At 46.6% G+C, this 15,317-nt stretch overlaps 4 protein-coding genes across 4 annotated transcripts; 1 reads left to right on the forward strand and 3 right to left on the reverse strand.

Moving 5' to 3' along the window:
* Nucleotides 1-6,157: 6,157 nt before the first annotated feature.
* N7458_003886 (putative oxalate decarboxylase) lies at nt 6,158-7,935 on the forward strand (the record flags this gene model as incomplete). The annotated part of the gene is made up of 8 exons (XM_056907268.1): nt 6,158-6,452; nt 6,509-6,598; nt 6,649-6,664; nt 6,715-6,886; nt 6,940-7,007; nt 7,063-7,183; nt 7,238-7,742; nt 7,802-7,935. The coding sequence occupies 8 exons, from the start codon at nt 6,158-6,160 to the stop codon at nt 7,933-7,935; spliced, it is 1,401 nt and encodes a 466-aa protein (XP_056767995.1).
* Nucleotides 7,936-8,221: 286 nt separating this feature from the next.
* N7458_003887 (uncharacterized protein) lies at nt 8,222-8,962 on the reverse strand (the record flags this gene model as incomplete). Its single annotated transcript, XM_056907269.1, has 2 exons — nt 8,222-8,389; nt 8,447-8,962. The coding sequence occupies 2 exons, from the start codon at nt 8,960-8,962 to the stop codon at nt 8,222-8,224; spliced, it is 684 nt and encodes a 227-aa protein (XP_056767996.1).
* Nucleotides 8,963-11,531: 2,569 nt separating this feature from the next.
* Nucleotides 11,532-12,647, reverse strand: N7458_003888 (fungal specific transcription factor domain-containing protein; the record flags this gene model as incomplete). The annotated part of the gene is made up of 1 exon (XM_056907270.1): nt 11,532-12,647. The coding sequence occupies one exon, from the start codon at nt 12,645-12,647 to the stop codon at nt 11,532-11,534; it is 1,116 nt and encodes a 371-aa protein (XP_056767997.1).
* Nucleotides 12,648-14,456: 1,809 nt separating this feature from the next.
* Nucleotides 14,457-15,003, reverse strand: N7458_003889 (hydrophobin family protein; the record flags this gene model as incomplete). The annotated part of the gene is made up of 3 exons (XM_056907271.1): nt 14,457-14,519; nt 14,587-14,651; nt 14,712-15,003. The coding sequence occupies 3 exons, from the start codon at nt 15,001-15,003 to the stop codon at nt 14,457-14,459; spliced, it is 420 nt and encodes a 139-aa protein (XP_056767998.1).
* Nucleotides 15,004-15,317: the final 314 nt, after the last annotated feature.

Here is a 15,317-nt window from a genome sequence, read left to right on the forward strand (position 1 = left end):
TTGATTTTTCGACATGCAACCTTCATCTCGACCCCCGTACTGGCTATGGAATGACGCGGAGGAGGAATGCTTAGGCAGGGCCTCTCTTTTATCTATCAAGACGCTCGATCCTTTATGTTTATCGCCATAGATTGGCAAGACAGACCCGGAGTTTTGGGGCTACTTTTACCTCAAACATCAATATTACTATTATCAATTTAAGATGATCTGCCCCTTCGTAGAACAATATCGCAATGATGTAGAAATCTCGAGCAATGACAAGGAAGCCCCCTGGCTATCACGTATTTCTGCGGTCACCCCTCCGTAGATAACGCGTCTTGAGCAGTGAGGGAGTCATCATGACCAAATGAGGGTAAGAGGCCAGGCAGGCGATTAACAGGCTAGTGAAAGAGCGCCCCTGGGGGTCATGTCGAGCGACAATCTAGGCAAAGTCAACGCAAAGTCTACGCATAATAGGGCGCTCCATAATCATCAATGACCACCAGAAGGATGCAATAACAAAGCCTCGACGCAATAATATCCATCCTCAATATACAGCATGTAGGGAGGTACATTCCAAGAGCCCCTCAGTCAAGTATCCTCATTATGCGCCCGAACGCAACACTCCCAACGCTCGTCCCAGATGGCCTCCCATGTAGCCAACGCCACACTGCCAACTCGAGTCCAGTAACCCCCCTATTCCCCAAAGAATCCGGTGCAGAATCCGCCCCGCCCCATCATTCGCCGGACAGAGTAGCCCATCAGACGACCTATCACAAGGAAATCTTACTCAGAGCGTCGTCACTACAGTCACGAGATGATCTCATGATTCGGTGAGTTCCCCACTTGTAGAGTTACTCTCTGGCTCATCGACTGGGTCCAATAGCGCCCGGATGCGCTAGGCTGGGGCTTGGCAACCCCGCACTGGGCGATCGCGGTGGGCCGTCTTTGTGTCTGGTGGAAGGGATAGTATTATGAGAAGAGGAGGTGAGTAAGGACGTGGAATATGGGGTCGCTTGATTTGGAAAGTACTTGAATACTTTGACATTGATTATCCTGCTGGTGGAAGGCGCTTTAGAGATGGCTATCGCTGCTATCATGTCGCGTAAATGGAAGCATGATTTTGCAGTTACCGTTGTTAACTAATGGATTGCTGAATCATGTGGTATTGCGGGTTTTTCCTCCAATGAAACCATTTCTCTCAGACGAAATGATTACTCAGTAGATTACCTTATGGCCTCAGGCACCAAGGCGTACCTTTTGAGGATCGTGAGGCCAAGGCCAATCGAGGTACAGTCAATAATTAATGAAGGCCAGCCGATCAAATTACCTATACATGTGAGCTAGGATTCTGTCCAAATTATTTATTCATGGGGCTTAACGGCACAGACTTAAAACTTCTTATTACTGTTGAAAGTAACATTTCTGTCGATATTAGCTTGTGCACTCATCAGGTGCACTAGCATTTGAGAAACACCAAATTGAACTTGAATTGCTAACCTTGTGGCTCACCGGAAATAGATATGCAAACTCTAGAATTGTACTTCTTCAAGTGGGGTCCTTGAACACTGGTCGTTATTACAATTCCGGTGATTAGACTCGCTCTCGTATTCTTAGATCAAAGTCTAGATAAGATACGAAGTACATCTTTGCTACATCAACCCTGGAATATGTTGAAGCCACGGGTTCTATACAGAACTTCGTACCCTGTCAGAGATTTTCCCTCTCTAAATCTCATCTTCGTAGATTTTCCGTTGAAATTGTATTCAGTTACGGATGCGAAATAACTCTCCGCGCAGCTTGCCGAATCCATCACATCGCGTAATGCGCCCGTTTGCTGCCATGTACCAACATTCATTTATGCACTTCGGCTAGACGATGACCCGACTAGCGTTATACGTTTAAAACAGGCTTGAAGAGCCACGTTTATTACTCTAGTAATTGAAGTACCTTCTTGAGTTGCGCAGTCCGAGTGGGTTTGATCAACGCTAATCACTCCCAAGGTTCTCAATTTTGAGCCCAACGGTCTTAGAATAGAAAGCACCAGTCTTGTGTAGAATGGCTGTCACAATCCATGCGTGAAAGAGTACGGATTTTGAATTTACATCTTTAACCACAATTCTTTCAATCAGTCAATGGCCGCTTCCTGGGCTGTGATTGATCTGATGCTGCGCGGGGTCGCGGCATTTCCAGCTCGCCTTATTCTATATTTAACATGCAAAACTCGCTCTAGTCGTAGTCTTCCCCTCTCACCCTTACAGTTAGCTATATTGCAAATCCAAATATCCATGCTAGCTTCGTCCCTACAAGGCAGCGAGCTGCAGCGGGTTGACAATCAGTGGTGGAATCGTGTGTTTTTATCCACGAAACCTAATCCCCTCAACCTTTTTCTCCAACGGAGTTTCTCAATTCATCGTTTGGACGGGTAAAGTCTTTGATTTGGTTTAGTCTCGAGCGTTTGTGGTCTGAGGACTTTCTGCTATAAGGCGGACTGGCTTAAGTCCGAGTTCACCCCTCGCGCGGAGAAGGGGCATGAGGCGGATCGACAGGGTGGAGACCTGTCGATTCGTCAAGATAAAGTACCGTTGCTCAAGTTCCCACCCGTCACAACCGTGATACCCGGAGGTTGGCCTACGTACCGGATTTCCTATGCCACGTCTGAAGCTTTCCCCTTCCGGATTGGTGCTCAGCCCCTCGCCGCTTTTGCTCACTTAGTAGATCTGAGCACGCCCCTGAGCGCCTTGATCCGATCAGTGAGCATTATGTAAGCTCACTGATTCACTCACTGGGCACTTTGACTTGCTCACTGAGCACAACCTGAGCAAAAAGCACCTCAGTAAAACGCGATACGCTAGCCCCATCCATGTGGAACTCTCTTTCGTGTCGGGGCTCGAGCAATTATGTCGATTGGGTACCGTGTGGAAGTCGGGGCGGGGTCAATTGGAGAGACAAGGCCGTTCCTGAGATATACAGATGAATACTTGGCTTTGCTCTCTGCTCACTAGGTACTTGACTAAAGATCAAAACTGTTGATAGATTGAAATGTAATCCGGATTTGGGTATCTATTTGCTACTGATCGAAAAGGTCGAACGTCGGCTGTTAGTAATAGAACTAGTCCAATCCGATCTGGGGCCGCCGCAAAAAAGGGCAAGTTACTCAGCACAGAATCGGAACAGTAGGTATGAACTATAGCTAATTAAGATAAATGTTCCATGGATGAAGCCTACCAAGTTGTCTTAATTCATACTAGTTCAGAAGTCCCGTATAGTCAGCGTCCTATTCTCCTCCCTTCCTCCCCTCACTCCTTTGATTTCACGACCTACTGAACTATCACGATGAAACATTCAAGCACTCGTCTTAAACGCAACCTCAAGCGCCCGTGCAAGGCGAACAAGGAGATTAACCCCCCTTATTCTGAGGTCCTCCCTATGCATACGCTCGCTGGACTTCCCCCAGAGCTATTCTTGTTAATATCCGATTTTCTTTCGGTTGTTGACATTACTTGCTTATCCCTTTGCAATCGTCGATTTCGGGAGCTATCTTTGCGCCAGATAATCGGGCAGTCTCCTCTCACAAAACACGAGAAGCTCTCGGTCTTGAATAGATTGGAACGAGACTCTCCCGAATACTTCGCTTGCGATATATGCCACGTTCTCCATCGGTATGATGGATCTGAAAGTTTCGGACTAAGTGGATTGCACCAAGAAAGAACATGTCGACTACCGTGTGTGGGTGAGTGGTTTTCGTACTCATTCATCCTGGATAGTCGTTACAACTGGAATTATCGACTTTCTTTCCTTCAGCTTAAACTCGCCATGAGGCGGTTTTACTACGGCCCAAGGGCAGGGATTAGCACGGATTCACTGTCGTATACACATGTCAGGCAATTTCCCCCGGATATAATCTCGGTTTTCTCCCAGGAAGCGGAAATATATCCGAAGCTTCCTGGGCTTCATCTCAGGATTCAGGATATAGTACTGGTCAAAACGCGGGACACGTTAGTTCGTGTTCTACACAACATATCTAGGCCGAATCCTGTGCGTATCTGTATACACTATGGCCCCGAGACTGTCATCAGGTTTGTGAAGTCTTTATTGAGAAGACAAGTGGCCTCCTTGACCCACAATTGTGGGTTGTGCAACACAGATTCCGAGATCGAAATCGTTGGATTCGATTCGCTATAGCACTCATTGTGACCAGGTGGAGTAATCTAGGCCCTGGCCTTACTCAAGAGGACCCATTATGGAAGACTCATGCCTATTGGCCCTTTGGTCCCCGTGGACGACTCGATCATCCCCCACACCCAACTTCGTTTTGCAGTCCCCGTTTATGTTTTGAGAAGACGATATCTTGCTCATACGAAGAGTTACAATCCCGCAACCTTGGTTATCTGAAAGACCAGCAATATAAAAATGGCAAACCCTTCATCCAAAGAGGATCGAATCTTTGGTACATCTCATACAAAGAGCCTATGAAGGGAAGGGGAATCAACTTCATATGGTCGCATATCAAAGGCCGTTGGGCCATATATCGAAGGGAAAAGGCCGATGTAAAGAGAAAAGCACGAAAGTCGCCAGTTTACAAGTCACCTTAAACAGAAATTCGCGGGAGTGACTCTTCATTTGACTTTTCTACGAGCTTGCAACAGTTGTGGTTATTCATGTATCGATGTGACCTTTAGTTGCTGATACCTAAATTGAGTTGGCTTTTGAATAATCAATTCTCTCTATTTCTTATGAGTCCGTCAAGAGTGATATACTTCGTGCCTTCCGTCCTGGTTATAACTGACCGTGACTTTGGTCAAGTTAGGAAGGAGCGACCTACACAAAAGTGATGCACGAAATAAACAATATTGTGGGGCGTTATGCTTCGGAGTTAGACTGGGCGGCGGACTAGGTGCTCAATAGATGCCTTTGACGGGTCTCTGAGTAGTTAACTAATCAGTGAGCTGACTGATCAGACTCACTGAGTCCGAGTCCGGTCTGAGATTTACTCAGTGAGTCTGACTCTGAGCGCCCTCGTAAAAGCGGCGGCATCTCAGAAAGGAAAGTCCCACCTGGCAGAGGAAAAACACTCGGTAGAGTGACCTAAGTATTTCTTGAGTTGCTTGTTTCTTGACTAGCTGAGGGTGGGTCTCCTTGGCTTTGAGCTCGGCTCGGATCTTGTTATTCTGATTTTCGGGCGGTTTTCTATGACCCCCGACATCATCGCTTCGAGCAGGTAGCACTTCGGTGATGGGAAATATATCTGTCGATCGCGATGAAAAATGCTCTCGAAATCCCGTGCGACCACTTGAGCATTCTCATTCCTACTGTTACCTCGCTTGGAGCCGACGACCGGTCCAGCCAAAGGTGCATGGCAATATTTATGTCGAAACCTTTCCTTGGTCCCCAGTGGAGCATAGGTGATCTTGATATTGCGACACCCCTCACTTCCTTTCCTTCTTTCCACCCTATTGGTGAGAATAGAGATTAGCCCGAAATCCAGTCCGGTCTTGAATGAGATTATGCGGGCAGGCCCTGGTCTCGGCTTTGACAAACTGTACGCCGTTTCTAGAACCCAGATAGCCGATAGGGATTCCGATTCCTTGCTTCCAAGGGTGCAGCCGAGTTTTCATGGATTTCGTGTTGGGCCGAGATAGCTATCTAGGAAGTAGGGTTCCTGGATTGCCACCGGTGCCTGCATCTCATATACATTACTCCATAGGCTCGGTCGTTGCACAGCAGCCGGTGTGCTATTCTTCGATCGCAGATGTCCGTCAGTGGGGTAAAGATGCACCATGGAATCATTCTATACCTGATTTATCTAGTTCCCCGCAAGAATCAACTCATCCCCTCTCGCTCGGAGCATCCCTGTCATGTTGCTAGCGAGTAAGAACGACGGAAAGGAAATGACCTCCTACAGCCCTACATCATCACGGGCCAACGGTGAGGGGAAACCGACTCATCCCCACTGTAGCAGCATATGAGTCCCATGTCGAGTGAGGGGAAGTATCTTGTAATTATTTTGTACCAGTAGATGACAGACTCTTGTTGGCAAAGGTACACTGCAGAAACATGTATAAAAGGCCCACGGTTGCTCGATGACCGGGGATTCCGCGCAGCTCGTCGAAGTTTGGGACAATTCCAAGTCATCTCCTCTAATCTTCCAACCTTGGAGATAGAAAATCTGGTCAAAATGAAGCCTCAGATTCTCTCCAGAGCTGTGCAGTTGCTTCCTGCTATCCTATCTCTCGTGAATGCTGCCCCTGCCCGTAGGGATGGCACTAGTAACCCCGGCTTGAGAGGCTCGGAGGCACTTATTGGATACTCTGCTACTGAAAAAGTAGCAACTGGGCCCAAACCTGACATCAAGTACAATCTTCTTCCTGGGCAGAAAGAAGACCCGGATATTGGTTCATACCTGGACTTTGAGAACGTCGAGAACCCTCAGCCTATCCGAGGAAACACTGGTTCCGACGACCCTGGTCCCCGTAAGTTGGATAAAGAGTCACCATTCCAGAGAGGATGTCTGATCCCTGCCTCCTAGGGAATTATTACTACGATCGAATCAACAGTGATAAGCTAGCTCCGCCAGGTACTGATCACGGAGCGACGATTAACGCACAATGGCCCATGGGTAAGTTCATGGCGTTGAAAATGCGGGAAGCCTTTGCTAATGATAGACAGGACTAAGTCATAACAGGTATTCAAACAATATGGATAAAAGTTTCGACCTACTGACTGGTCATCTAGACTTGGAATTGATAATGCTGGCTGGGCTCGCCAAGAAAACACTGTTGTGATGCCTGATGCCACTGAAATGGCAGGTGTCGATATGCGACTCGAGCCTGCAGCATATCGTGAGCTACATTGGCATGTGGCTTCTGAGTGGTCTCTGATCCTCAACGGCTCTTGTCGAATTCAAGTAGGAAGCACTGCATATCAAGTCGGACAAGAAAAGTGCTGAACCGTGACCAGGCTATCAATGAAAATGGAGAGACGTTCATTGACGATCTACAAGCTGGTGATGTTTGGTTCTTCCCTCCGTAAGTCCCCAGGGCGATTGCTTTTCTTGTCCCTTTGATTTCTAACTATGGCTAGTGGTATCCCTCACTCTATTCAGGCACTAGACGATGGCGTCGAGTTTCTTCTTGTCTTTGATCAGGGTGACTTCAGCGAGGACAACACCTTCCTCGCTACAGAGGTCTTCCTTCACAGCCCGGTATGTTAACCTTCTAGTGGATTAATCATAAACTTTAGCTTATTGATTAAACAGAAAGAGGTTTTGGCAAAGAATCTCGGAGTTTCCACCTCAGCATTCGACGACATCCCTGATGACGAACTTTACATTTTCAAGGGAACTCCCGCACCGACAGACATCGAGGAACAGAACGTCACTACATCAGCTGGTCTCATCCCTCGCTCACAGAGCTACTCCTACCACTTCTCGGAACAACCTGCTCATGAAGTTGCTGGTGGATCTGTCAAGATTGTGGACCCGCTTACTTTCCCCATCGCTGGTAACATCTCTGCTGCTGTCGTCACTGTTAATCCAGGTGGTATGCGCGAGATCCACTGGCACCCAACAAGCGATGAGTGGACCTTCTTCATCAAGGGACAGGGCCGTGCAACATTATTCACTGCTCCCAACGCTGCGACGACCTTTGACTATCGTGCTGGCGATGTTGGGTATTTCCCAAAGTCGAACAGCCATTATATTGAGAATACCGGTGAGGAAGAGTTGATGTTCCTGGAAGTGCTACAGGCACCTCAATTCACGGGCAAGTTATTTCCAATCATAGCTTCTACTTTTCTGAGCCTTCACTAACCTAGCTTTTAGACATGGCCCTTGGTCAGTGGATTGCATCTACCCCGAAACAAATTATCAAGGATACCTTGCACCTCAGCGACAGTACTCTCAGTAAGCTGAAGACTGAGAAGCAGTACGTCGTTGCAGGTACCAATAGTGACTAGAAATAATGGAAGATAAGTTTAACGAGAGACGAGGGGTAGGGGGTGGGGGGGTTAAGCAAGGCTAATTTCGTAATCTCTCTTTCTGATACCAACTCTGCTTTGATATTAATTAAGAACGCTGCTCGGTTGTCATTTCCAGTGATGTAGGCAAAAATATCAAATAGGCATATATCAAATAAGCAGGAAATATCCATCGTATCATGACATTCTCGCAACTCATATAATGGGCGAAGGATCCACCCCCGACAGTTTGATTCATCCTTGAAACTCTTCGTCGCACACTATCTCAAACTTTGTATGGCGGAGGTAGGTCTTCAGAGTCATCAGATTCCTCACTCTCAAGAGTGACTCCGGAGTCCACTCGACGGAGAGTATTATCCATTGGAGGCATCTCGGACTTCGAGTCTACCTCAGGGGGAACCGGGACAGTAGAAGATGACGCGTCCGCATAATTCTAGAAATTATCAGCAACTACCTATGTCCTGTGAGCCACAATATGAAAAGTACATACCACAGGTCCAGAACCGTCTTTCTTCACAGCGATGGGCTCCTTCCTCCCTACCTTCTTGACGAGTTGGTTCTTTTTCCAGTAGCCATTCTTCAGTACCATGCCCTTGAACGTGCAGCGATCGAGATAGCACTCCTCAGTATTGCAATCGTTCAGCGTTGTCCTCGATGCCGACGTATAGGATAGGGTCGAGCCTATGATTGTGCTGCGCTTCACATAGCTCGCATCTCTCACAGTAGACATTTTTACATCACTTCGACCCACACTAGACCGGTCACGAATAACGCTATTAGAGAAGGTGCTGCGACTAGCATAGAATACATCGTGGAAATGCGTCTTGTTTGCAGTTGATCGCTTTGCCGAGCGCACATGTGAGAGAACACAGTCCGCAAAGTCGCTATGCTTTACTGAAGAGCTAGTGACGGCACAATTGCGCAGATTGCAGTAAGTGATAGTGTTACCATCAGCGACGGTAGTGGTTCCGCTCTCAGGTATATGTTGAAGCTCGACTTGCTCCATAGTTATGTCCTCTGAGCTCAAGATAGATGATGGTAAGTGATCTCCCGATCGGAAAGTTTAATTCCAGAGTCTATGCTCATCAACTGAAAGGCTTTGAGAGCAAGGCAACGGATTCAACTAATCTGACGTCGGAAATATTAGATAATCGACTCTCTGAGAAGAAATATGCGACAGCGCAACAAAGAACAATCATACCTCAAAAAGGATCGGGGTAACCGCCTAATATAAGCAAGACCCGAGCGCTCGGGTCGTCGAGTGGGGGCTGCAGCTGAGCTCTTGCTGGTATCGCCGAAAACTGCTGCCTAGGCTTTTCGCCAGTGAGATTGTGAGATTCACAACAGATAGATCAATATCTAGGGGCTCGTGATTGACAACCGCTGTTCCCTTCCATATCGGGGTGACTTCCTCCTTACTCAGATATATACCTAACGAGCCTCCTGGTTCAGGCGCAGGGTCGAGTAGATCTAAAAAGAAGCACATGACTTACCTTAGACTTACGATTCACTCACATAATTCTAGGCGACAAGCCTTTCCCTCCTCGCTGCTTCGTTTTTTTTCCAGCATGTAGCTCAAGGAGCGATCATGCCTTCGGAATCTGCTTGCTCTTTAGAGAATCTCTCTAACATGGATATCAAACGTGAGCTCAGTCGCTCAAAAGCTTCAACAATTTATGAAATCCGGCTATGTGGCAAGCCATGTGTCATGAAGCTGGTAAGTTCCTTTACTACGTCCGGGAATAACGCTGACCTGCTAGTTTCACGAGAACGGCGACCCTGGATACACAAAAAACGGCCGAGATCTCAATCGTTTTCGCTGCGAATTGAATGCCTATCACAATCTCTATTAATTCGGCGTGTGCGACAGAGGCTTTGTTCCCGCTTTTTACGGCCACATCGATCGAGTTGATCCGTCTGCTTTCTCCCCCCTGCTTAAGCAGTTCGCCGACGATAAATACTAATCTAGCGCGATCCTGCTTAGATATTTACCGTGTCCTGAAAGCCTGAACTGCGAAAATTATTCGGAAGATCTTTTTCGTTATGCTATTAGGGCTTAAAATAGATCTATAACGTCTTTGTCTATCACTATGATATTTAACCGAAGAATATGCTTGTAGTACCCGGTAGAAGGATTGTATGGGTTAATTTTGACGTTACGATAATATTCCGCGTTATAGGCCCTTACGAGAAGGTATATTACGATTATAAGACCGAACTAGTCGAAAGATTTGGAAAGCTTCTAGTTTATGTAGCTTCCTTTCCTTAAATATTATTATAATAACTAATAAATCTAACTATTAGAACGATAACAAGGAACAGGGTCTTCAACCTAATATAAAGTATTACTAATTAGAGAATTATAAACACGACCAAACTAGACTGGTATAATATTTAAACGCGAAAGGAAGTACTGCGTAGACGTGACACTCTTAGGTACGATAGCTAATTATATCCTCTCTATCGCTATACCGGAATATCGGAAATGACCTTTGGCCTGTTTTGCACTAACTTTATATACGCACCGCTAAGGGAAGGTATGAACCTCTTAGCTACCTAGGACATATAGGTTATCTTCGTATACTGACTTAGCTTTCTTGATGTACTTACACTATTAGCTCGGCGAAGAATTCCTTAATGGGGTTGAAATTCGGCGAATACGGCGGTAGGTACAGTAATTTATGTCCTACGTCAGCACATAAGGTCTTGATAAGGTCTGAATGATAGAAAGACGCGTTATCTATAAGAAGCACGGATTTTGGCTCCTGTCACATCCTACAGGCTACAGAAGCTGCTCGATAAACGATTCGAAGAACGTGGCATCCGTGAAAGCCTTAAACTACGGGAAAGAGTATTACCGGCTTGAGTATATACAGGCAATATCTAGAAGCATTAGCCCCGATGAAATTTCGTATCACACCGAGCAGTAACCAGGCAGTTCACCTATATCTAATCCTTTTATCATATCCTGATTCTTCGACAAAAACAAGACAATATAACCGAAACTCAGATAGCTTATGCTGGTAGACATCTCAAAGTCAAGGGTTCTGTTCTTTGGCTTTCTGTAACACCACCGTTTTTATTATCGCGGCTTGAGCCCGCTCACTTGGTCGGCAACTCGAGGAGATGTGGATAAGATATGTCTTTTGAAAAACGAGGGCATCCTTGTGAACATCAAACATCTGAAAACTCGAACATTTTTATCATTCGCTGCCGTGCAAGGGCACGCTGATATAGTTTGAGTACTATTGGAGGCTGGTGTGGACCCAAACACTCAAGACGACCTCAGGCGAACGCTCTTGCACTGGGATGGCTCGCCAGAGCCGAAGAACGAACCCCCGGGCATCTCCTGTGACAGCTTGACCATGGAATTGGTCCCGATGTCGCCCTTCTTCTGTCCGTCAAAGGCCTATTCTCAAAACATCGCGCGGACCTATAACCTGGGATGACGCGGAGAATTTCAATAGATACTGCACAAATTGTCCTGAGGCCAAGGACACACCGCAACTCCGTCCATCTCAATTTCATTGAGAAAGAATCAAGTGTTTCATGAAGTTTCAATTGTCGAGAAGAGTCTAACCGTTCCTTGATCTCTGGCTTAGCCTCAGTTGAATCTCATCAGCTTTGTTCTTCAAATTGTCCATTAGCCTCCCATTGGCTGAGTTTCGACTTGAATCAGGCCAACGACTCAGTGCGCTTTCCACGACCTTCCACGCATGGGCTACCGCTGCGCATGGTTCACGATATTGCAGTTCGTTGAGAAGAAACACCAACGGACGGAACTGCTGATAGCCTCTCAATAGCCAAGCCCACTGGCGGGAGAGATGTTCCGTTTCTAGACGACTGGTAGTATCGACAATATCGATCGCATTCAGGAACAGATGATCTTGGAAACCCTGTTCGTGCTGACTATTATCCTCTAAGCCATTGAAGGTGATGGCTATTGTGTCGGCACTATACAGCTCGAACCACATCTCCATGGTAAGAACGTGAGCGACGTGTCGAGTCAGCCACTGGATCGGGCTGTGCTCGTCTGTGCAAAATTGGAGATATCGATCATGCAGTCGCTTTTCACAGTCTCGTATAATCTCTTTCTTTTGTATCATTGAAATATCCTCGTTTAGCCTTTGTCTAGTTTGTGCGATTTGATAGCGGACAAGAGCAAAGGTTTGTTCGGACCATCCGATTCGTGAAGTGACAGGATGTCTTGAATTTGGGTCGAGATCCGAGTCATCCACATTCGAGGGAAGCTTAAAAGTAGAGGGACTATCCGACCCATCTCTTTGTCGAAAGTCTTTGGTAGCCCTATGATCAAGATACCAAAGTTGCCACCAAATTCTGTTGCGTATCTCAATTTGGAAAGGGGCCTGATCCGTTTGGCTGAACACGCTAGATCGCCGTGCTATACCAGTCAGCTTCCAAGCAGTATTGGCTTTTCCTGTCAGGTGGCTAACAGAGAGAAAAAGGACAAGAGCTTGTAATGCGAGCAGGTCTTCATCCATATTGAGCAAGACGGCCTTGGTAAGCGCTTCTTCAGTTGATAAGCGATAGATGTCCATAGCCGTCTCCTTTGTCATATCAAATAGCTCATTCACTTCTTTATCTGACATGCAAGCCATGCTAGAAAAGTAGATAGCGTGGACGAGAGCATACTCGCTTCCATTGAGAGAGCTCGGGCTTTTCGCCGACATGTGGAGGATCCTGGCTGTGCTAGGTCGGTGCAATATCTTCACAATAGGATCCACGCGTTCGAGGAAGTAGTCCCAGCATATCTGGACTTGATATTCCTGGATGGGACTCTGCTTCTGAGCGCCCGCAATTTCAGCATAGACCGAACCGCTCGCTAGATTGGCTGAACTCGGTGTATTCAGAGGATCATCGCCATTCTTGGCGTTGAATAGAACCTCGTATTCTTCTCTTTTCGGTTTCCTTGAACATTTTCTCACAGAAGGCGGGTAGTGACAAAGTATAGACCACCTTGTGCAGTTTGTACATGGTAATTCCCGGTCGCATTTGACTTTTCTTGTCCGACAGGCGAAGCAGGCTTTCATTTTGACTATTTGTGGAGCCATATTCGAGAAAGTTGAACCGTCGGAGCGAAGGACTAGTGGATTCTGTCCGTGAATGAAAATATAACCCTTAGAATTCTCGGGAATCTCGGTCATTTTATTTATTATCCAATGCTAACCATGTTCATGGATACGAGGTGTGGCTATGCTATGCCATGTCAGCGAAGTCCTCGTTTTCGCATTTCTCGGGGGTTTGAGCCACAGAGCGATCCTATTGGATGGAGAAGAGATCTATAAGATTGGTGACAATGAAGTCATCCTAGACTCCAGGAGTATTTATATCACTCCAGTCTCAACCTTCAACGGTCTTAATCCGAGTCAAAGTTGAATGCTTATTGAGTAGACGAGACGACGTTTTGACAATCATCATGGGAGCCTCATACACATTCCTTTCTGTCTACGTCATTCTAGGTATGCACTCTCAGCGAAACCTTTCCTCGCGGTAAAGTCATACTAACTTCATTAGGCGTTCTAGTCAAATTCTCGACGGCTCAAGTTATATATGAGGATCTAGATCTGGTCCCGCGATATCTGAAAGGACATGGGGTAGTAATGGGTCTGGTCTTCACTATCATGATGCCAATCGGTGTTTTCATAATTCGGCTTTGCAAGGGCAAATGCAGGATTTGGATTCACGCTGTGTGGCAGACTTTTAGTTGGGCTCTACTGATTTCTGGTCTCGCCTCTGGAATTCGAGTGGGGAAGATCCTGGACCGTGTATGTTCTCTTTCCTTTATGGCGAGGATGTCTAAGGCTGATAATGAGTCTAGCTTCACAACAACACTCACATAATTCTGGGGACAATCATTGTTGTGTTACTTCTTTTACAGCCATTTATTGGGCTACTTCATCACTTCCGAGCCTGCAAAACGCACAAACGGGGAGTTTGGACGCATCTACATGTTTGGTCTGGCCGATGTCTAATCCTATTGGGAATAATCAACGGAGGCCTCGGATTGAAGCTTGCGGCAAATACTACTCGAGGGGAAGCTGTATATGGAGCTGTTGGGGGGTTCTTCGGTGTGGCTGTTATAATTGTGATGATATTGTTTGAGACTAAAAGGCTCCCCCTTTGGACTCGGTCGAAGGCAGCACCCGAACTAGAAATGGAAAAGAGGGCATGTTAGGGAATAACGAGACTTGCTTATGATTTTATTGAAAACGGCTAATTGGAATTTCGGTTGACCTCAACTGCCTCGAAGTCTCACCAGTTGGGTTGATAGGTCTTCTTCGTGTCAAATTTTGAATCTTCTTTGTCAAGCACACTCTGTCACGACCAGCGTCGGCGCAAGCTCCCAAGTTAGAATGATGGCACACACAAAGTATCAATTATATCCTCATTGCACAAAATGGGGGGTAGCTAGAAATTCTAGTCCCCGTGAAATGAATGTACATTATCTGCAGAAAGATGACATCGCCTGCCACCACTATTTACCGTTCTGGAATCCCAAAGGTATCGAATTTACTCCAGCAACCGAGAGCAAGAGTACCACCCTAGGTAGAACCAAATGTTATTAATGGATCAAGGAGCGAGAATATCAATTCCATGCAATGAACTCACCAGTAGGTTGGCCTCAGTGCAGCACTGAGGAGCCGAATCGCAGATGGAAGCCTCATATGGGTCGCCTAAAGTGCAAAGATCAATAACTTCCCGAGTAAACCAAAATAAGCCAGAAATTTACTTACAAAGCAGGCCAATTGATCCGACAATGTTGGCGGCATTGATGCCAAGGTCCTCCAGGATAGGATCCACGATGTGATCCAGAGGAGTAGTAAGGGAACCACAGCAAAGCAGGGGTCCGACACACTCCGAGGTTTCGGATTCATCCTCGACCTTGTTACCAGCCAGAGCTGCGGCAGCCTCCTTGACCTTGGTCTCAGTGTCGCTGCGCTTGGCGAGCATAGCGCCCTCGGAGGGACGAGCGGACACCATGCCGGCACCGACGAGAGAGAGGAAGGAGATCAGGGAGAAACGCATGTTGGTAGAATAGGCAAACGTTTGAAAAAAAACGAGTAGATGAGTTTACGCTGAAGTAGTCAGAGAGGATGAGAGTGAATGAACTTGGGCTGGTGATTCTGCATTCACGAGATCCTCTTGCCTTCTTTATAATTTTCTGTAGCGGCAGCGTAGGCCATTATCAAGAGATAGTAACTGTCATGTAGCTACTGCACAAAAGGCCTTATCAGCTTTTCTTTGCAATTGAGACATTTGAGTATGAGCTGTAATGCCAGGAATGGAATGCCTATAGGAATCCGCTTTAGTACACCTTAAGGGATCTGCAAAGGAAACTC

The sequence above is a fragment of the Penicillium daleae genome, assembly GCF_028827525.1.
Source record: "Penicillium daleae strain IBT 16125 chromosome Unknown utg000004l_segment0_segment0, whole genome shotgun sequence".
Lineage (NCBI taxonomy): Eukaryota > Fungi > Ascomycota > Eurotiomycetes > Eurotiales > Aspergillaceae > Penicillium > Penicillium daleae.